Source organism: Mytilus trossulus, chromosome 2 (genome assembly GCF_036588685.1).
Source record: "Mytilus trossulus isolate FHL-02 chromosome 2, PNRI_Mtr1.1.1.hap1, whole genome shotgun sequence".
Lineage (NCBI taxonomy): Eukaryota > Metazoa > Mollusca > Bivalvia > Mytilida > Mytilidae > Mytilus > Mytilus trossulus.
The window spans coordinates 62,398,831-62,421,566 of NC_086374.1; the positions used below are offsets into that span (position 1 = coordinate 62,398,831).

General features: G+C 33.6%; 2 protein-coding genes across 4 annotated transcripts in view; one reads left to right on the forward strand and one right to left on the reverse strand.

Annotated features, from left to right (window-relative positions):
- Nucleotides 1-2,068: 2,068 nt before the first annotated feature.
- The window catches only part of LOC134707732 (glucose dehydrogenase [FAD, quinone]-like), a 48,704-nt gene continuing 28,036 nt past the window's right edge, over nucleotides 2,069-22,736 (reverse strand). For all 3 annotated transcript variants that reach the window (XM_063567750.1, XM_063567749.1, XM_063567748.1), the window contains 4 exons: nucleotides 7,496-7,638; nucleotides 6,475-6,649; nucleotides 2,700-2,925; nucleotides 2,069-2,222 (listed from right to left, as the gene is read on the reverse strand). In XM_063567750.1, coding sequence (XP_063423820.1) covers nucleotides 2,087-2,222; nucleotides 2,700-2,925; nucleotides 6,475-6,649; nucleotides 7,496-7,638 — 680 coding nt within the window. In that variant the 3' untranslated portion in view covers nucleotides 2,069-2,086. The remainder of the gene's footprint in view (nucleotides 2,223-2,699; nucleotides 2,926-6,474; nucleotides 6,650-7,495; nucleotides 7,639-22,736) is intronic.
- Nucleotides 10,032-10,923, forward strand: LOC134707733 (uncharacterized). Its single transcript, XM_063567751.1, has 2 exons — nucleotides 10,032-10,077; nucleotides 10,117-10,923. Exons 1-2 carry the CDS (start codon nucleotides 10,042-10,044, stop codon nucleotides 10,921-10,923), a joined length of 843 nt encoding a protein of 280 aa, XP_063423821.1. The 5' UTR covers nucleotides 10,032-10,041.

Below are 22,736 nucleotides of genomic sequence, written 5' to 3' on the forward strand. Positions count from 1 at the left end.
ACAATTATACTTATAAGAAAACACTTGCTTATAGAGTTATTAAACACAAAACCAATTAAGATTGGGTGCGAACATGTAAGGTGTGAAGTGAAAGGGGGCGAACATGAGTGGGCGCAAACGTGAATGAGTGCGAACGGACCCGGATTCAGACTATGTACCAGTGAGAAATATACAAGCCTTTCTACGGTATTTATTTGTACAATTCAGGTAGTCTTGACCTATTCATTTGTCTTAAAAAAAACAGGCAGTTCTCACTTTCACTTCACAAACACACATATACAAATATCAATTATATGCTTACGAGACATGTCAGTTGCATTGTTGAACTAATTTAGGTATGTGAAAATCAAGACTTGCATAAAAACTATCCCAATATAAGAGACAGTGGCGTCATTTTTCCTCAGAGCTTTCAGCTCTTTGATTATATCAGTTGGTAAATACTTTTATGTCAGTTGGTAAATACTTTTATGTCAGTTGGTAAATATTTATATGTCAGTTGGTAAATACTTGTATGTCAGTTGGTAAATAATTCTATGTAAGTTGGTAAATACTTGTATGTCAGTTGGTAAATAATTCTATGTAAGTTGGTAAATACTTGTATGTCAGTTGGTAAATAATTCTATGTCAGTTTGTTTAAACTTTTATATCAGTTGGTAAATAGTTCTTACATTTATACGAGTGGATTATCGGATTTATCCAATCGAGATAGTTAAATTATCAATTTAAAAGTCCAAGCCTAGGCGAGGACTTTAAAATTTATAATTTAATTATCGAGATTGGATAAATTCGATAATCCACGAGTAACTATGTAAGAATCTGTTTCTCCAATGATTTAAAAATACATTTTTTTGTTGTTGACTGAAAATCCCTAAATGAATGCATGTACCTACCCAGCAGTGCAGCTACAATTTGCAGAATTGACTTGTTTCGTCACTTTTAACAAACACACCCATACATCATGATCAGCATTCTGTGCTTTTTTTTAAGTTGGGATTGAGGGTAAAACTTTAAATCTTACAACACAATGACTGCAGTCACCTGAAACATAATTTTACTCCACCGAATGTCCGTCTTCATAATACTTTTTTGACCTCACTTGGCTTTTGCATTTCATTGTCAGAACTAAATTATAACTGTATATATCTTTGTCAGAAAAACTAGGAATTTTATTCACATCAAGTCGTTCATTGTTGTTAACGTTGCGTTTCACTTGCTAGAAGTGGTAGTGTATTTGGCAGACCCAGCAATATATCTCTGTTTGTAAGGACATTTGCGGAGTTAATGTATGCAGTAAATTGAAGGGGGGTCGTTGTTTTTTTATCACTTACAGTAATATCAAGAGGACGATGTCCTCTCTTGGTCCTCCATCAATGCATCCAATACTTTTGTTTGAGATTTTACTATGGGAAAACAGAATTACACGTATCTTCAAATCAATTATGCTTATGTTGATTGAACAATAGGTAATTGAATTCAACCTAAATGTAATTGAATTAGACCTAGGTACAATTTTATTAAACCTATGTGCAATTGATTTAGACCTAGGTACAATTGTATTGCACCTTGGTGCAATTGTATTGCACCTTGGTGCAATTGAATTAAACCTTGGTACAATTGTATTGCACCTTGGTTTAATTCAATTAGACCTATGTGCAATTGAATTAGACCTTGGTACAATTGAATTGCACCTAGGTACAATTGAAATGCTTCTAGGTACAATTGAATTGCACCTAGGTACAATTGAATTGCACCTAAGTACAATTGAATTGCACCTAGGTACAATTGTATTGCACCTAGGTATAATTGAATTAGACCTAGGTGTTATTAAATTAGACCAAGGTGTAATTGAATTGCACCTAGGTTCAATTCAATTAGACCTAGGTCTAATTAATTGAATTCATGTTGATTTGGCGTTCAATAATTAAGTCTATTTGCTGGCTTTTTCTTGGTGCTTCAACAAACAGTGTTTTTTTTTTACATTGGAAAACATATTCCAATTGTGTTAATTCTGTGCCATTGAAACAATTTTGTAATTAATTTTTATCCGAGGTACAAATTTAAAACAATCAACATGTATGTTTTTTATTTAACATTTTCGTGCTCGTTTAATAAGATCTGCTGCCTTTTCAGCAATCATCACAGTTGGAGCATGTGTGTTGCCAGATGGAAGATTTCTCATCACTGATGCATCAACCACTCTCAAATTTCTTATTCCTTTAACTCTGTCAAAAAAAAATCATAATGGATCTCATTAAAAATTAAAACTTGGTAAAATGCTTTGTTTTTTTCTTGGCTTTCTCATGTTTCTATTCAACTCTGCAACAGAGCGGGTTGAACTATGCAGCAGGAGCTGTTTACCTTTCCGGGGCACATGTGTTGATGAGATTCATGTTTTCTAATTAAGGTCTTATGTTAAACTGTTTGTCATTTTGTCTTCTGCTTTTGGCAACATATTTTTCTATCTTTTGATTTACGATTATTAATATTTTTTTCATTGGTATCTTTTTTACAGCAGTTACGTTTCAAAATTGAACTACCAACTAAAAATTAATAATACACTTCATAGAATTTGAAAACGAAGCTACTCATATAAAGCTAAAAAGTATAAGTGAATTGCACTTACAAATATGTCGAACATTAAGTTGCTAACAAAAGTAAGTTGTTATTTACAGACATTCTTATTGTCACAAATTGCTTACCGTAAATAAGGATCAACCACAGTGGTTGGGTCCGACTTTGCACCCATTCTACAAGTACTGGTTTGATGCCAACCGCTGTCTGCAAAATGTCTGATAATACAGTCCCAATGAGCATCTGTGTTAAATGGTAGCTTATCACAATGGTTTGTGGTACCCATCCGAATAAACCTTGCATCAAGACTTTTCCATGCTTTGGTTTTTTCAAAACTTCGCACGAGACGGATTCCTATAAAAAATGATTGACGTCCAACGTAAATGTAATGGAACGGAAAGAACCATTTAGGTTCATATTTTATTTTGATATATAGCATCTGATTGTATTTTTTTCCGGATTAGCGCACAAGACAATTTTGAACAGTCAAAATGAATTGATCAACGCTGATTTAACTTAAATAAAACCTATTATTTCATATCTATATCGGTCGAGAATAAGCTTCTGTTATTGGATAACCAGATGCTTCGCAGGGCGTAGCTTTATACGACCGCAGAGGTTGAACCCTGAACGGTTGGGGCAAGTTTGGACACAACATTCAAGCTGGATTCAGCTCTAAATTTGGATTGTGATTAAATAGTTGACACAGCATAGGTTTCTGACACAGAATGAATGTGTTCTAATGAACTTAAAATTTGTGTTTTCTCTTAGAGCAATTCACTATGCTGTTCAATATTAATCCTCTCAAAAAAATGTTTGAAGAAATTTTCTTTTTATTTATGAAATTTCAAAGTATAAAAATTGAACCCAATTTTTTAATCACATCCCCCTTTCCCTTATTCCAAAACTAATCTCAATTAAAATATTCTAATGGAGTTTGCAACAATAACTACTCATTTAAATACATCATAAAATATTAAGATGTAAAAAAACTGCTTGTTATCACTGAATGGTAAAGATTATTTAAATTTATCAGTTGGTAGTAAAAAGTGAATATACATTGTATATTGTATATAACAAAGATTTAAGTTGATTCTGGACAAAGAAAGATAACTCCAATTAAAAAAAAATCTTGCAATAAGATATTTCTTGCTTACTATTTTGGACAAAGAAAGATAACTCTAATTAAAAAAAAATTGCTAATTTCACAATATTGTGAAATTGGATATTTCTTGCCATTGCACAATACTGTGCAATTGAAAAGACTTGCTATTGCACAATACTTAATATAATAATTTTAGATCATGATTTGGACCAACTTGAAAACTGGGCCCATAATCAAAAATCTAAGTACATGTTTAGATTCAGCATATCAAAGAGGCCCAAGAATTTAATTTTTGTTAAAATCAAACTTAGTTTAATTTTGGACCCTTTGGACCTTAATGTAGGCCAATTTGAAAACGGGACCAAAAATGAAGAATCTACATACACAGTTAGATTTGGCATATCAAAGAACCCCATTTATTCAATTTTTGATGAAATCAAAAAAGTTTAATTTTGGACCCAGATTTGGACCAACTTGAAAACTGGGCCAATAATCAAGAATCTAAGTACATTTTTAGATTGAACATATCAAAGAACCCAACCGATTCATTTTTTGTCAAAATCAAACTGGACCCTTTGGACCTTAATCATTAATGTAGACCAATTTGAAAACATGACCAAAAGTTAAGAATCTACATACACAGTTAGATTCGGCATATCAAAGAACCCCAATTATTCAATTTTGATGAAATCAAACAAAGTTTAATTTTGGACCCTTTGGGCCCCTTTTTCCTAAACTGTTGGGACCAAAACTCCCAAAATCAGTACCAACCTTCCTTTCATGGTCATTAACCTTGTGTTTAAATTTCATAGATTTCTATTTACTTATACTAACGTTATGGTGCGAAAACCAAGAAAAATGCTTATATGGGTCCCTTTTTGGCCCCTAATTCCTAAACTGTTTGGACCTTAACTCCCAAAATCAATACCAATCTTCCTTTTGTGGTCATAAACATTATGTTTTTAAAATTTCATTGATTTCTATTTACTTAAACTAAAGTTATTGTGCGAAAACCAAGAATAATGCTTATTTGGCCCTTTTTTGGCCCCTAATTCCTTTACTGTTGGGACCAAAACTCCCAAAATCAATCCCAACCTTTCTTTTGTGGTCATCAACCTTGTGTCAAAATTTCATAGATTTCTATTAACTTAAACTAAAGTTATAGTGCGAAAACCAAGAAAATGCTTATTTGGGCCCTTTTTGGCCCCTAATTCCTAAAATGTTGGGACCAAAACTCCCAAAATCATTACCAACCTTCCTTTTATGGTCATAAACCTTGTGTTAAAATTTCATAGATTTCTATTCACTTTTACTAAAGTTAGAGTGCGAAAACTAAAAGTATTCGGACGACGACGACGACGACAACGACGACGACGACGACGACGACGACGACAACGACGCAGACGACGACGCCAACGTGATAGCAATATACGACGAAATTTTTTCAAAATTTGCGGTCGTATAAAAAGGGGTCACATGACATTCATTATTCTTCAGTAATAAATTATATCGGTCATTTACAGAACAAAACGGACCAGAAAACCGGTCGTTAACGGATTTTTACATGATAATGACCGATGGGGCCTGGTTCCGTCTGATAATGACCGTTGGGGCGTGGTTTCTCTGATAATGACCGTTGGAGCGTGGTTTTTCTGATAATGACCGTTGGAGCGTGATTTCTCTGTTTATAGAGATGTCCCTTTAATAAAACATTTTCCCTTTCAATATAATATTTACGTTGTTGAATTGTTTACCATATGCTTTGGTAAATTATAAAAATATAGAGAACTTGATTCATATACTGAAAAAATGCACTAATATTAACGGTAGTATTACTATGACTGATCTTCTCTCTTTGACATAACAATTGTACAACTAATTGAGTTTGCTTTGGACATTTTGAGTTTATTAAAAAAAAACATAGTTCCTCAATGAAATAAACATTATAGTTCTTGAATAACTGGTCATTGTCGTGATATATGGACTGCCCGTAGGACAGTGGTATTGATTGTGACAGCGATAATGACCTCGCCTTCGGCTCAGTCATTATCACTCTCTTAGTCAATATCTCTGTCCTGTGGGCAGTCCATATATCACGATAATGACCAGTTATTCAAGAACTATTATGTAAATGTATCACTACTTCCAATAGTTTAGCCCCCAAAAACATTGTAATTAAAAACATAATAATCCTCATGTTTCATACCATCTTAGAACTATCTAATTAAAGCAGGTTAAAAACACATTTCATATAAGTGGTATATGTTCGAAGTTATTCATGGTGTATTTGAAATTAAACAAGGGTTACATTGTTTGCGCTTGCCAAGTATTACATTTTTATTAAATAATGCATAACTTCGATCCTGATAGGTCTTTTTGGGTTAGCATCGAACATGTATGGCACTTTACAAAGGAAACCATTTTTTATTTTGATGAAGCGAACACGTTTTAGAAAACCGATCGTTTAACGACTGACTATTTCAATCTTTTATTTTAATCTTTTAATATTTTAACCTGATGTAGAAAATCAGAGAATCAAATAGAAAAAAATATGATTTGTTTAAATCTTCCATCAATTCGAGCAAAATATTGATAACCCTATATTAGCCCGGGTTGCACGAGGAGCACTTATTAAAGGCGTATCAAAAGGAATATGCTGATATGGGCTGCTAATTGCCGACTGTACTACATGTAGCATATGTTCTTAAGTATTTGATAAATGAACAGACACATGTGAACTTGGATTTGCAAAATCTATTTTTTTTAAATCAGCGTTTGATAGATAAATCAACGTTTACCTGAAATTAACTTTGGTACATCATCAGGTTTAGAGAATGTATTTGGATTTATCATCGGTGGCACCATTGGGTTCCTACTCCTTAGCTTTAGAAACCCTGTACTCTCTGGATGTAGGGAGAATAAAATTATTGAAAATCCATACTCAGGTTTTCTAGGTTCAAGCTCACGTCTTATCTAATATAACGATAATTTTTGTATCAAATTATTATTTTAACATATTTATTAATATACACTTATATTATAAGTGTATATTAATAAATATGTTAAAACTAAATGCAAATTTCGGCCTCAATTGAGTCAATCTAAAAAAAATTAACTTGGCATAAACCAATTATTTTCTAATGTTACAAATACTGGCATAATTAAGGCATGTGAGGTGTGATAAAATAAAATATCATCAATTCGACACGTAATCTTTTAGTGGCATTTTCCTCATGAACGCATATTTTTTGGTAGAATACATGTATAACCGAATATATATGTAAAGAGTAATAACAGAAATGATGACATAGATATCTACCATTTTCTACAATGTAGCTAATTGTCATATTTGGTAAACAATATAGAGCTGTAGTTGTAATATTGCTGGACTAATATTCTTATAATACTGAATTCTTTGCGCAATGTATTTAAGAATTTAAGAATTCTCTTTGTAGTATTATTCGGTTGAAAATACACTGACCGAAAAAAAATGTGCGCACGTTGAACGCTTTTATAACCCTAAAAGCTACAAAAAGAATAGTTCAAATCTTATAACTTCATATTAATGCTAAAACAAACATACAAACATACGAGCTAAATCAGACTTTTTGCTTGTTTTGTTTAAATATTTTTACACATTATGATAACTTTGGACCGGAGACAACATGCGGTTATGATTGTTGTATTTAGTTATTATAGAATAAAACATCACTTTTGAACACCACATGGCATTTGTCTGCCAAACATAGCGATGGAAGTTTTTTTAAACATCTTTGTAATTGTAATTACACAAACCTTACGTTATTCTTTTGTTTTTACCTCGTTTATTAAAGCACCTTGGTTTCCGCCAATGTCTGCTGGACTTCTAAGAAACTCAATCTGTATATCTGGGTAGGCTTTCGTTGGGCCTTTAATAGGAATCTTTGAAAACACATGTCCATCAATTGTTGAACTGTATCGTCCTCAATAAAAATTGAAATGTTTTTGTTATTGCAAAACTCGTCAAATAGATAGGATTGCATTCGTTAAGAGTTTTTCTATATACAATATATAAACATTCTAACTCCAAACGACGAAGAACGCTGGTGAGGTTGATCTATATATAAAAGGAATATAAATGATGCTATGTTTAAAATATAAAGCTCGAAGGTACCTCGGCGTATCTGTTCGGGTACTCCGTCTTCCTCCGCACAAAAAAAAGTCACCTAATATAGCCAACGAATGTGAAAGCAGCGTTAAAAAACAAAACAAAAAAAAAAACAATCGAAGGTATCTACAATGAATTTTAAAGAGACTTCCATGCCATTGCAATTTAATTTTCAAATTACATTGTCACATGGTTAAGGGACTGTTTATTCAACATATGACCAGGATGATGTCCAGTTGTTATTATAAAAAAAAACGCAATTTTCCATGGATTGGCTATACAGTGAGCTTAACGTGTTATGGAAAATATTCCATGCATATTCAGGAAAAGAAAATATCAAAGAGAAGTCAACTAGGTATGTTCCACAAAATAAGCCAACTGCACTGAAGGACACAATCTAGACTGTCATTGAACAAAAACAATATGTTGGATAGGGTAGACATTTTCCCGAACAATAGGCCAACAATGGACCCTTCACAGAGTTATTGCATAGAGCACGGGACTATCTCAACAAGAGGCGTCAGATTCAGCTAAATTGACGCTCGGGGAATTGACGCACACTTTTCAATGTTGTTGGTTCTAACCTGTCAAGGGCACCTTCGTATTTCTTTTGGGTTTATATCTTTGCTAATGTGTAAACATGTCAAATGTCATTTTTAACTTTCAAATGACATCTTTTGTCTCCATTTTTGTTCCAATATTTATTGATTAATTTCACTATACAGTTTTTGTCTTTGTGTGTATGTCCATTGTTTTCTCAAATTTACTAGTAAATATCTATTATTTCGTGATTTGTACTGACGGTACAATAAAACAAAGCCTCCAATTAAAACAAATATTTAAATCATAAAAGGTAGTATGGGAGAATGTAGGAAAAAAAGTCACAGGAAAAAAAGTCTTCCGCCATCTTGGATTGTAAAATAGCAGAACACAATTATAGGTCTAGATTTTCGATCAAGTCAGGAAATTTCAATGCAGGAATAACTTAGCGTATTAAGTGGAGTAACTCAGAAATTGTGTAATTTATAAAGGAATCTGTGACAATATGATAGGCTAAATATATATATATAAATATATTTAAAATATATTTATATTTATATTGATGATTATATATTCTTAAAATGTTTATTAAATTGAATAAAAAAAATACAGGGGAATATCTATTAAGAAAAACATGACCTTGTAAAAGGTTGTTCAATTGACCGCTGGGTTGCATATAACATGTTTACATGCAGACCAGGTGGTGACATATAGCAATAACAATTAGTTATAACACTGGACATACGTGTATTCTTCGAACATCAATTTCCAGGTTGGTCAAAACATGTCAATTAGAGTCAACTTAATAGATATTCATCCCTGTATCTTTAGAATTAAAACTATAATGGTCAAGTTAATAGAAACCTTGACGCTGTTTATATTCTGTGTATACTTGTGTATTTTATTGTATTGGACACATCGGCCTAGGCAACGTTAATAAACTTATAGCAAAATACCATCTTGTTATAAGACTCTTTTTGGTGCCGTGACCAGGATGAATTCTGAAAAATACTAAGGTACGTGTGATATTTTATTTGATAATCTTGATTATTATATTCTCAAAAAATGGCTGAACAAGAATTTAATGTAGGGTTAGTTTTTCAAAATTTAGCAACACAAGTTCAAAGTCTTACTCAAAAGTTAACTGCAAACGGTGTCAATTCGATAGTTGAAGGCTTTGATGGTTCAAATTCAGAAATATATTCTCAATGGATTCGTTCAATAGAAAAATATGCAATGATTGTAAAATGATATGTTATCAAACATCTGTAGGGCCAGTAAGTGATTTCATTGCTAGGTGGTTAAGAGAAACCGATCAGGTGAATAATAATTGGGAAAATCTAAAAACTCAATTGAATTTTCGTTATGGGCATATTCCTGATGCATCATATGCATTTGAACTTCTGAATAAGGTTAATAAAAAAATTGGCGAAAATGTTCCAATATTTGGAGAACGAATTTTAACTTTGGCAACAGATGCTTTTAAGGGACAAGATATCAATCAACCAATAGTTCAACTTCAATTAGTTAACTTTTTCATAAACGGGTTGTATCAGGATTATTTGAGAATGAAAATAATGCGTGAAAATCCACAAACTTTGGCTCAAGCAGTAAACTCAGCAATGGCTGAAACACAATTACGAAGAAAATTTGACTTAAAAAAGTAAACAAAGGAAATATGGCGCGAAATTCAAAATTCAGCGGAAATAAAAAGGTTAGAGCGCGAAATTCAAAATTCAGCGAAAATAAAAAGGTTAGAGCGCGAAATTCAAATATACAAACTAGAAATATTGAAACTTATCAAGAACGAAAATCATTTAAAAATGTATCAGAAAGCAAAATTGAAAATGAATCTGAACAAGTAGAAACATTTGAAATTAATTTAGCGGGAAATCCAAATTCTTGTTTGATTAAAATTGCACATATGAAAGTTAGAAGTTTAATTGACAGTGGAGCTTCAGTATCTTTATTGCATAATAAGATTTACAATTCAATTAAGGGATTACCAAAATTAGAAAAAAAGAAAGTCAATTTACAAGGAATTAACGGGGCTTCTTTAAATGTTTTAGGGAGTATAAATTTAGACTTTAACATGAAAGGGAACAAAATGAATCATACCTTTTATGTAGTATCTGACATGAACAGAAATGCAATTTTGGGTCGTGATTGGTTAGTAAAATTTGGTGTTAGAGTTTATTTTGATTTGGGATGTTTAAGGATAAATAAAACTTATGTACCACTAGTGGAAGATATTCATATAGCTTCAATTGTTAGGCTTGCTCAAACTACTGTAATTAAACCTCAGACAAGTAATATCTGTTATGTAAAAGGTAATAAAAATTATACAACTTCAAGTTCTAAATCTTTTGAAATTTCACCAATTACTAAGGGGCATTTGAGTTATCAACCAGGGTTAATGGTTGCTAATTCAGTTGCAAACTTTAATGAAAAACGTCATATGCCAGTTCTTATAATAAATACTACAAATAAAACTTATAAGTTTAGAAGGGGCATAGCAATAGGAAGGGCTTCACCAGTTTTAGAAGAAAATGTTGTCTGACTTGAATCTACTCAAGAGCACTCTGAAATTGAAAATGTTTTTGAAACTGATCTTAATGTGCCTGATGTTCATAGGGGTAGGGTGTTACAAATGTTGAATAACAATAGAGATGTTTTTGCTTTCAAGGATACTGAATTAGGTCAAACTGACACTGTGAAAATGAGAATCGATACAGGGGATAATCCTCCGGTTCAATTGAAACCTTATCGAACTCCATTACACAAAAGAGAAATAGTCAATAAAGCAATAACTGACATGTTAGAAGCAAACATTATAAGAAGATCTAACAGTAACTATTCCTCACCAGTTGTTTTAGTTGATAAGAAAGATAAAACTACACGTTTCTGCATAGATTTCAGATCCCTGAATTCTTCTACTTTAGCAATCCGATATCCACTTCCGGTTATCGATGATATATTGACACTTTTAGGGGCTGCCAAGTTTTACACATTAATTGACCTCAGGGCAGGATTCTGGCAAATAAAGATGGCGGAAGAAGATAAATCAAAAACAGCATTTGTTTGTCATAAGGGACTTTTTGAATTTAATGTTATGCCGTTTGGATTGCAAAATAGTCCTGCTGTATTTAGTCAATTGATGGAAATAGTTTTACAAGATCTAAGTTTTGCTATCTCTTATATAGACGATATTTTGATATTTTCTGAAACTTTAGAAGAACATTTTGATCACATTCAACAAGTATTTGACAGATTGAGACAACATAATTTGAAATTGAAATTAAAGAAATGTCAATTTTTGCAGGAAGAAACTAATTATCTAGGTTTTAAAATCAATATCGACGGTGTAAAACCGGACGATGCCAAAGTTGAGGCAATAAAAACATTACCAAACCCTGTTACTGTTAAGGAGGTAAGAAGTTTTATAGGGGCGTGTTCATACTATAGACGATTTATCCCTAATTTTTCAAAGATTTCTATACCTTTAGTTGCTTTAACTAAAAAATATGCTAAATTTCAATGGGATGATGAATGTCAAAGAGCCTTTGATTTTTTGAAAGATAGTTTAACTGTAACTCCTTTATTAGCATATCCAGATTTGAAGAAACCTTATGTTTTATATACTGACGCTTCTAATGATACCATAGGTGCATGTCTTACGCAACCATGCGAAGAAGAAGAGACTCATTTATCATGTTTAAGAAAAGAAAAACCTATTTACTTTTTATCTCATAAATTATCAGATACACAGTCTAGGTGGTCTACTATTGAAAAAGAAGCATTTAGCATTCATTATGCATTACAAAAATTAGATCATTATCTTCATGGAGCTGAATTTATTATCAGAACTGACCACAAGCCTTTAAAGTACTTATTGCTTTCGCCACAATGTAACAAAAAATTACAGCTTTGGGCTTTAGGTATTGCAAGTTACAATTGTAAGATTGAATGGCTAGCGGGGACTGATAATACTATTGCTGACTATCTTTCAAGAAGGCCTCCGGGTCAAGAAGACAATCAAAATCAAAGTGAAACAATTGAAGTAGATATAAGTGACAAGGCTTTTCAAATTAATACTTTGAATTCCAATGAGTTCAATCCAAAAGATTTTGCAAGTTGTGACTATAAAGAAGATGATCAACTTAGCGTTAAGGAATGCACGATTCCTGGTTATGACATGAAAATTGAACAATCTTTAGACATAGAACTTTCGGAAATTATTAATCAAATAAACACAGGTAAGGCTTCAAAAAGTGTTGATAATAAACATATTATTATCAATGATATACTTTATTACATTTCTCACCCTGATGATGATTTAAAGTTAAGGCTTTATATTCCATTACAATTACGAAATGAGGTCATCAAAAGTTATCATGATAATCTAAGTCATTTAGGAATTGACAAATGTCACGATTCAATTAGGCAAAAATAATTTTGGCCAAAGTTATATAAAGAACTTAATTCCTATATTAGTTCCTGTGTTATTTGTCAATCTCAAAGTGCAGGTAAAACAAAACCTTTATTACAAATATCTGATATACCACCATTTCCATTTGCTAAGATAGGGGTAGATTTATCTGGACCTTATCCTACATCATTGTCAGGAAATAAGTATATTGTTAGCTTTGTTTGTCATTACAGTGGGTGGCCTTTGGCTTTTCCTGTTCCAAATAAAACTTCGGAAAATGTTGTTCATTTATTAATTGAGGAAATAATCCCAAACTTTTCTGTACCTTTAGTTATAGTGTCAGACAATGGCGGTGAATTCACCTCTAAAATATTTGAAGAAACTTTGAAAGAATTAAATATAAGTCACATAACAACTTCTTTTTATCATCCACAGGGAAACGCGAAAGTAGAAAGATTTCACAGGACGCTTCATGACGTCATGGCAAAGAAATTGCAAAGTGATGCGTCTACTTGGGACGTATGCTTAAATCAAACAATAGCAGCTATTAGGTTTCAAAAAAATGAATCAACTAAATTTTCTCCATTTTTTCTTTTATACAATAGAGACCCAGTTCTTCCAATTGATAACCTGTTGAAACCTAGAAGAAAGTATGTAGGTGAAGATCCGCACAAGATTTTGCTAGAACAACAACACAAATCTTTCATTTTAGTTCATAGAAACTTGAAAAAGTCTAAAGAAAAACAAAAACAAAACGCAGATAAAAATAGACAAGAAATTAATTTAGAAATTGGGGATCCGGTATATTTCAAAAATCATTTAAGAAAAAGTAAATTAGATACTAAGTGGAAACCTTATTACAGAATCATTGAAAAAACTTCTCCAGTAACATTTGTCCTTAAAAACCAATTAGATGGGTCTGTCGCTAAGAAAGTCCATTTAGAACACCTTAAAAAAGCTAAGATTGAAGAATGGGTTATTCCAACAAATCTAGAAGGTAGGCAATTAAGGAAAACAAATTATGTTGTACCTCCCGATGATAGTGACGGTAGTGATAGTGAACTTCCGGTTGCTAATCCACGAGAAAGACTCATAAATCGTTATCGACAAGAACGAGAAACATCTTCCGACGAGGATGATATTCCACTCGCTGAACTTAAACAAAAAATAGCAAATAGAAACCGACGTGAAAACGAGGAAGACAAATCTTCTGTCACTTCCGGTTCAAGCGAAATGTCGGATAATAATAGTTCCGATGGGTACAATTCAGAACGCAGTCAAAAAATGTCTGTTGATGAAGTAAGAATACCAAAGAAAACTAAACGAACTGTTAAAAAGTCTGAAAAGAAAGACGAATTAATTTTAAGTTTTCTCTCAAACATTTCTAGTTATCTTAATAAAATGAACGACTAACATGTCGTAGACGTAGGCTTCGTGATGATTGTTTTTAAATAAATATATGTGTATATAAAATAATTTTGTTTTGATTAATCATTCTAATTCTCGCTTCAGATGGACCACTGAAAAAATTTTGATTGTTTAGAAATCCTATAAATATCAGTAATATCTGAATCACAGCTTTGTTTATGAAAAAGGAAGGAAAGTGTTGGTTGAATGTCAAACCTTATCTAAATATTTTTTTTCAGTCTTTACTAGAGAGAAGTTAATCTTATCAGTTTATTATTTTTGTATTTGAGTTTAATTTTGTTATTCTTACTTTAAATAGATAACATATCGATACTTTATTTTTTCAAAATTGAAGCAGTTAAAACTTGAGGACGACTTTGAACTATAAAATTTAGTAAATGCATTGATTTATTTTAATGTTATATTTATAGATATTTTGTTATTAATATATTCTTAAGTTTAATAATAGGTGTTTAGCCAAGAGAATTTAGTAATAGAGAGATTCAAATAGTCACACGATACCTTGGTGGCGATCAAATGGTGTCAACTGATGTTGAGGGCGATGGTACTGCCTACAGAGATGTTAAAATAGCTTCTGCACCATTACTAAGAACCAGCCACTAAGAACCATTATCCAGTATTGGATATTGGCTTTGATTATATGACACAACGCAGACGTTAAGATGTACATACAACTATACGATCACATAACTTTTTATTGGTAGAGTGAATCGTTCTACAGCATCACAGGTAGATTTTCCTGTAATGTTTCAGCCGGTGATAACTGAGCAACCTAGTCAGGATCTCTGAATTAACAGAGTAGGTAAGCTAGGTCAGTTAGGGGTAAATCAACAACGGATGGTGGATCACATGAAGGACGGATGGTGGATCACATGAAGTACGGATGGTGGATCACATGAAGGACGGATGGTGGATCACATGAAATACGGATGGTGGATCACATGGAGAACAAATGGTGGATCACATGAAGTACGGCTGGTGGATCACATGAAGGTCGGATGGTGGATCACATGAAGTACGGATGGTGGATCACATGAAGTTGGACTGGTTGCAGAACTTCTAAATGACGGGAATTGGCGTTGCAGATAAACAGATGGATTGTTGGAGTTGACAACGACGATCAGAGGAGCAGTTCACTGGAGTCGGGGTTATGAAGACGGTCCGTAGTTGATGGTTGCGCCTTTTTCTGGAAATAAGAAGTTCCGATATTTGATGTTACGAACTTAGTTATTCACACAAGAATTGTATGAACTATACATTGCTGAACATTTAGATGTTGTTGAACTTTTGAAATGATTTTATTTATGAATATTTTTGTTGTTTTTAGGAAAATTGCAAGCATTCATATTGTCACCGATTTTAACTAAAATATAAATTATATTTCTTAAGAAAGGGAGGAATGTGACAATATGATAGGCTAAATATATATATATAAATATATATAAAATATATTTGTATTTATATTGATGATTATATATTCTTAAAATGTTTATTAAATTGAATAAAATAAATACAGGGGAATATCTATTAAGAAAAACATGACCTTGTAAAAGGTTGTTCAATTGACCGCTGGGTTGCATATAACATGTTTACATGCAGACCAGGTGGTGACATATAGCAATAACAATTAGTTATAACACTGGACATACGTGTATTCTTCGAACATCAATTTCCAGGTTGGTCAAAACATGTCAATTAGAGTCAACTTAATAGATATTCATCCCTGTATCTTTAGAATTAAAACTATAATGGTCAAGTTAATAGAAACCTTGACGCTGTTTATATTCTGTATATATACTTGTGTATTTTATTGTATTGGACACATCGGCCTAGGCAACGTTAATAAACTTATAGCAAAATACCATCTTGTGATAAATCTACTGAACATTTAATTTTTTAATTTTTTAGCAGGTGTAATATATATAGGGGGTTGAATCCGCGTTTCCGTAAATACTGTTCAGTCCGTATACGATTCTGTTATATACATGTATGTAATTGTAATCACATGTAGGTGGCACGGTAGTATTTGCTTTCCAGAATTTAGGTTGCTCTTAGGTAAATGTATCTAAACAGTGTGATTGGACAAAAAATTCAGTATCAACTGAACATACTTTCCCAAAATGAGTGACGAATCAGGTGTAGAAAAATATGAAATAATTTTATATACAGATGAAAATGAATTTTTGAGAATTTTTTTAAATTTTGCATTCACTGCACCATAAAAGACCTAAAAGTACTAGTGGCCTTAGGATTTTAAAAATAGGAAAAAAAGTAAACGGTCATGGTACATATCCAAATTCATTTCTGAATGGTAAAATGAAAGTACTTCAGTTAACTGTGAATGTATAATATTTTGCAGTGTTAGAAAGTGGTGAAAATTCTAAAAAGGCTATCATTATCCCTTATGGCCAGGAAATACTACCGTGCCACCTGTACTGTCTCTTTTTCGTTTTGCAAGTGCCATTAAAGGACGTAATTTTATTAGCTGTTAATATTTTGCCTCTCGCACCCCCACACAGGGTTATTACATGGCGGAGGACCCTAAATATTTTTTCAAAGGACTTAATTGTGTAAAACTGAACTGAAACCATGTGAACCGACATTTTTTTTCCATAATTTTCACTGAAGTGGGAAAACCACGTGGGTGGTCAAAATTTTTGTGTGTGCCCGATATACTGAAAATAGACAGTTTTTCATTGACAATATTGAAATTACGCACTTTATATCGATGGAATTCATCCTATACCAGAATTAGCCAGGTTATTGGTTATTAGCATCGCCTTGCGTCTGCCTGCTGACTGTCAATAAGTTTCTACATTTCCAGTTTTCCTGATTCAGATACGTGAGATTGATCTCATTATCTGGTATGTTACTATTGAATAAATAATAAACTTTGTGTGATAAAATTGTGTTTTGTATGCAGATTATGATTTTCTTCAAGTTGCCTCATGGTTCATCACATGAATCCCAGTTTTCTGTACGTGAGATTCATCTCATTACAGGCGTATTATTTAACATGCACATTTAATTTTTTTTATCTGTACGTGAGATTTATCTCATTACAGTGTTGGTTTTTTATCTTCGTTGATGTCGGCGCCGAAATCTAATAGCAATTTAAATGATATGAGTGATGGCGAGTCTACTTTAAGTTTACATTCATTAGTTGAAACGGACGACGAATTTACCGACGATTCACTTTTAAGTTCATATTTATTGGCACCGACTAGGCCTTCTCAAAACCAAGAATTAGATCGTTCTATGCCAATTTTAACACCACAAAAAAATTTGGTTAACAGATTGCATCAAAATAATTTGACTTATAACACAAGTGCATAATACACTACAAGTACGCCTAGATTAGAACATACAAGTATACCTAGAATAGTACATACAGCTGTCATGGAAAAATTAGCTCCGTGTAGGAAATTCGGGGGATATCCCTATGAAAATGGACTTGTTTTCTTGCGCGAATTTGACTCTTTCGCTACACTGCATAATATCATGCCTTATGAATTCCAAAGGCGAATAGCAGCTTTTCACCTTCAGTTAACGGGCCCGGCCCTCACGTGGTTTAATTCATTAACATTCAATGACAAAAGCTCCTGGGAAAAACTTATTGAACTGTTTAAGAGAAAATATGTTAATCTCGATTGGCAAAGTCCAACAATCATGCTAGAAAATGAGGTTTTTGAACACATAAAGTTGTCAACGGGTCAGGCAATCGAAGACTTTTACTGCCAGCTTGTAGAAAAAGCTCAATTATTACACAAAGCTGATCATGAAATTCTCACCAAATTCATCAAGGGTCTTCCCGAAAAGTTAGCTTTCTTTGTAAGAGCAGGTAACCACAAAGACAGTAATGGTGCACTTTCATCTGCCAAAATGGGCGAAGCCTACGGGTACAGGTTACATGATGAGATATCTGTTTCTGCCATCAAACAACAAATTACACCTAAAGCAGTTGTTGCCGAACAAAACCTGTCAGTCGTACATGAACTGAAATCTCAAATTCAAGATTTGACAAGTGCAATACAAAAACTTTCAGCTCAATCAGAACAGCCCAGACAGCAACCTCAAAATCGCAGGCAAAATTATCAAAATTTCCGTCATTCTGATTACCCTAAAGAACAGCGGAATTACAAGTCGAACAGGCGGCCCGAAGATCGTCCACCCTTTTATTGTCACGCTTGTAAAGGGCCACAACATTTTAGGCGCGATTGTATGTGGGATGGGGAAGGTCAGGCTAACCCAAGCTTACAATGTCAGCTCTGTAGTCAGTATGGGCATTCAGCATCACACTGTTTACGTTTTTCAAGACAAATAATGCGTCAATAAACATTGTTGGTACAGCACGTATAAAGATCAAAGTTCCGACTGGCAAACTTGGTTACATGTGTACATACTATCTCAAACCTCGAATCCGTTGATATTAGGTACCAATTATTTATTTACTAACAAGATAGTGCTTGTTTTGGTAAATTGTATATAAATACTAAGACTGTGAAGGTTAAGTGTCAAAACGAATTTCTGTCCCTGCAAATTCAGAATTTTTTATTTGGAGTAAACTTGGAAAGAATGTATTATACGGTACGCAGGGCATATGTACTAGTAGTGACTATATGAACAAAATAGGTTTATTAACAGCTAAGGCTGTAGTGTCAGTTGATCAGAAAAACTCAGTGCCGGTAAAACTAATGAACGTTACTAATGAACCTATCACAATTCAAAGAGGGAAAGTTTTAGCAATTTTTAAAGTATTAGATACTGATTATTCAATCACGTCATTAGAACAGGACAATGGTAAAATGCATAGTGTGCAAAATGTACAGTTAAGTCATAAAACGGAGAATGAAAGTGATGATAGCAAATTTTTATCTTACTTTGATATGCCTAGTCACTTGTCCGATACAGATAAATCAAAACTTAGTCAGTGTCTGCAGTCAAATAAGTGTTTGTTTGTAACGGATGAAAATCCAGATTTAGGATACACAGACATTGTTAATCATAAAATATGCATGAAATCCGACTTTTAACCTAAAAACCAAAGACCTTATAGACTTCCGCCTGATAAAAAAGAGGCCTTACGTGAACACCTTGATGAACTCCTTCGTCAAAATATAATAGCGCCAGTCAGTGAAACTGAGGATGTTCCAATAATCAGTCCCATTGTTTTGGTTTCAAAACAAGTTCGAAACAAGAAACAACAAGAAAATTCACAAAAGAGCAGTGCTTAGTACAGATTTTGTTGCGACTTTCGCTATTTTAACTCCCAAGTTCAAGATTTTTCGTATTTTATTCCTGATCTGACCGAACTAACTGAATCATTTTCTGGGAAAAGTCCAAATTATCTGGCTTCAATCTACTTAAGCTCAGGATTTTTCCAAATGCCTGTAGATAAAAACAGCCAAAAGTACACTGCGTTCAATACATGTTTTGGAACTTTCAAATTTCGTAGACTTCCAATGGGGTTTAAGTTCTGCGCCTTCATCATTTCAGTTATTGATGGATAACATTCTTCAGGGATTGACATTTAAAGTGTGCTTATGTTACTTGGATGATATTCTTATAGCATCAGAAACTTTTAAACAACATATCGATGACTTGAACACTGTTTTCGGCCGCTTGAAAGAAGCCGGTTTTAAACTAGGACCCAAGAAATGTAGCTTTGCACAGCAGTCATGCGTTTTTCTGGGGCATTTAATTTCCAGCAAAGGCATTCAGCCCCCACCGGAAAGGTTGCAAGCGATCAAGGATTATCCTTCTCCAAAATCTGTTAAAGAACTACGCCATGTCATCGGTCTACTAAATTGGTTTAGAAAATACATTCCAAATTTTAGCTCAGAAATAGAACCAATGAAAATGTGAAATTTCGGTGGTCTGCGGAGCAAGAAAATGCCTTTCAAAAACTAAAAAAATTGCTTTTAAATTCACCAATACTTGCATTTTCAAATTACAATATACCATTTCATTTGGCGGTTGATACATCCAGTAAGGGCATAGGATACGTTCTTTACCAGATTCATACTGATGAACATGAGGAGGGCATGATCAGAGTGGTCCGTTTTGGTTCAAAATCATTAAGTCGTTGGCAAAGATCTTATAGCCCCACCAAACTTGAATTACTTGGAATGGTGACTGCAATTCTTGATTGTTCTGTATAATTGCGTGGGCGTAGATTTATCGTTGAATGCGATCACCAGGCTTTAAAGCCTTTGTTTCAAAAACAGCTGAAGGGAGCAATTTATGAGCGCTTGATCGCCATACTCCAACAATATAATTTTGATCTTCGCTATAAACCAGCAAGGGATATGCAGGTTGCCGATGCCCTATCGCGTATTCCGCGGCAGGAGATTTCCGATGGATTTATTAGTCTTGATATTGAAGACCCATACTTCCCGTATAAGGAGGAAATAGTAGGTAATATAAACATTGAAGGTGGATACAAATTTCCATCATTTAGACATTCGGATTCTAGTGAAAACGACCAGATAAACAATATTCGAGTTGATCAAAATTTAACATCAAATTTCAATTCATTAAATCCGGATCATCAACACAAACCCGACTTACAAACGACAGCAGAATATGATGCCGATACGTAGGATGATGTTCCTTGCAAACAAAACAAACTAAACGCAAAACTATTTCAAAGAGAACATTACTTTCCATTCCGAATTTGAGAATAAATTCGTCCGAAAATAACCCAGTTTCAGTAAACAACACAGATATAGAGAGCGTTTCCGACAATGATATGAAACAAAATAGTGAAATACAAAGTCCGACAACTACCGTAGATACCGATATAAGCGTACCATCAACAGATCGTAGTAGTGATGATCAATCAACTGTTTTAAATGAACATGATTCGGATATTTTCAATCTTACAACGGATGTGAATACGGATCAGGATAACCAAATGAGACGTCAAGTTGAAATGATAGATCTGTTCGAGAAATCTGACTTTAGTGTAGAAAGTTTAAGCAATCTACAACGGAAAGATTCAGACTACGGAACATTTGTTTCGTACTTCGATAAGGGAGAACTGCCGAAATCACAAAAAGGGGCCCGAAAACTACTTTTGCAATCGCCTGATTTTATGTTGATAAACGGGATACTTTTTCATTCTCGGATTGCAAAATCAAAGCGCGCTAAAAATCTAAAAAAATACCAACTATTTTTTTCAGCAGTTGTAGTGAAAACCGTTATTTCTATGTATCATGACTCATCTCTTGGCGGACACGGCGGAATCCAACATACAATTGACTTAATAAAGGAAAAATATTTCTTTTAAAAATTGGCGCAGAAAATTTCTGACTACATAAAAAGTTGTCCGGCATGTCAAAGAAGGAAATTGACAAAAATCAACACCAATGCCGGAATTGTCGCATACCGTACGCCAGATTCGCTGTTTCAAGTGTGGCAAATCGACATTTTTGGACCAATAAATCCAATATCTCCAACAGGAAATCAATATGTTTGCACGGCAATTGACCTTTTTAGTAAGTTTGTATTTGCCGAAGCTATTCCTACCGCCGATACTATTACAGTGTCTGAAGTTTTATTCAGGATGGTTTCGCAGTTTGGTGTATTTGATACTATAATCAGCGATCAACGCTCCGAATTCATCAGTAAAGGTTTTAAAGAAGTTTGCCGGTTACTAGACATAAATCATGAGTACACCCCGAGTTTTGCACATCACTGTCTGGGTGCGTGCGAACGTTCGCATAGAACTTTAGCCGAACGCATGACTCCATACATTGCAGATGGTAAGAACTTGCAAGATTTATTACCTTGTATTCTTTTCTCAATGAACAATTCCGTTAACGCCAGTCTAGGATATTCTCCATTTGAGATAGTTTACGGCAGGAGGCCTAATTTTCCATTAACCGGACATTTTAGACAGGATATAAACATGCTTCCAAACGATTGTCACGAATATGTTCAAAATTTATGCGCAAGATTAGAAATAATTCGATCAGAAGTGAAAGAACATGCGTTAACTTCTCAAATAAAAATGGTAGAACGTGTAAATGACAGATTGAACCCTCTACAGTACGCAGAACATGATTATGTTTATCTAAACAAAAAACCTACAGGACAGGGACAAAAACTGAAATACCGTTATGCTGGGCCATATATCATTCATAAAATTCACAGTCCTCATATGGTAGTTTTGAAGGACCAAGATTCACAAGAATGCCTTCCGAATCCTATTCACATTAATCGGATAAAACCGGCGTACGTGCGTCAACCAAATCCTGCACAATACTTCATGGATCAAGTTGAAACACAAATACATGTAAATACAACCACGGACCAAAATACTGGATCGGACTTCTCTGAAACAAGTGAATTATCGAATACGACAGTGTCACATTCTGAAATAAATAAACTCATCATAGATACCAGGACTAAATTGAGTATATACGCCAGACGCGTTTCGTCTACAAAAGACTCATCAGTGACGCTAATGACAATGATTCAAATGATACAGAGAACGACACAGGAAAACATTT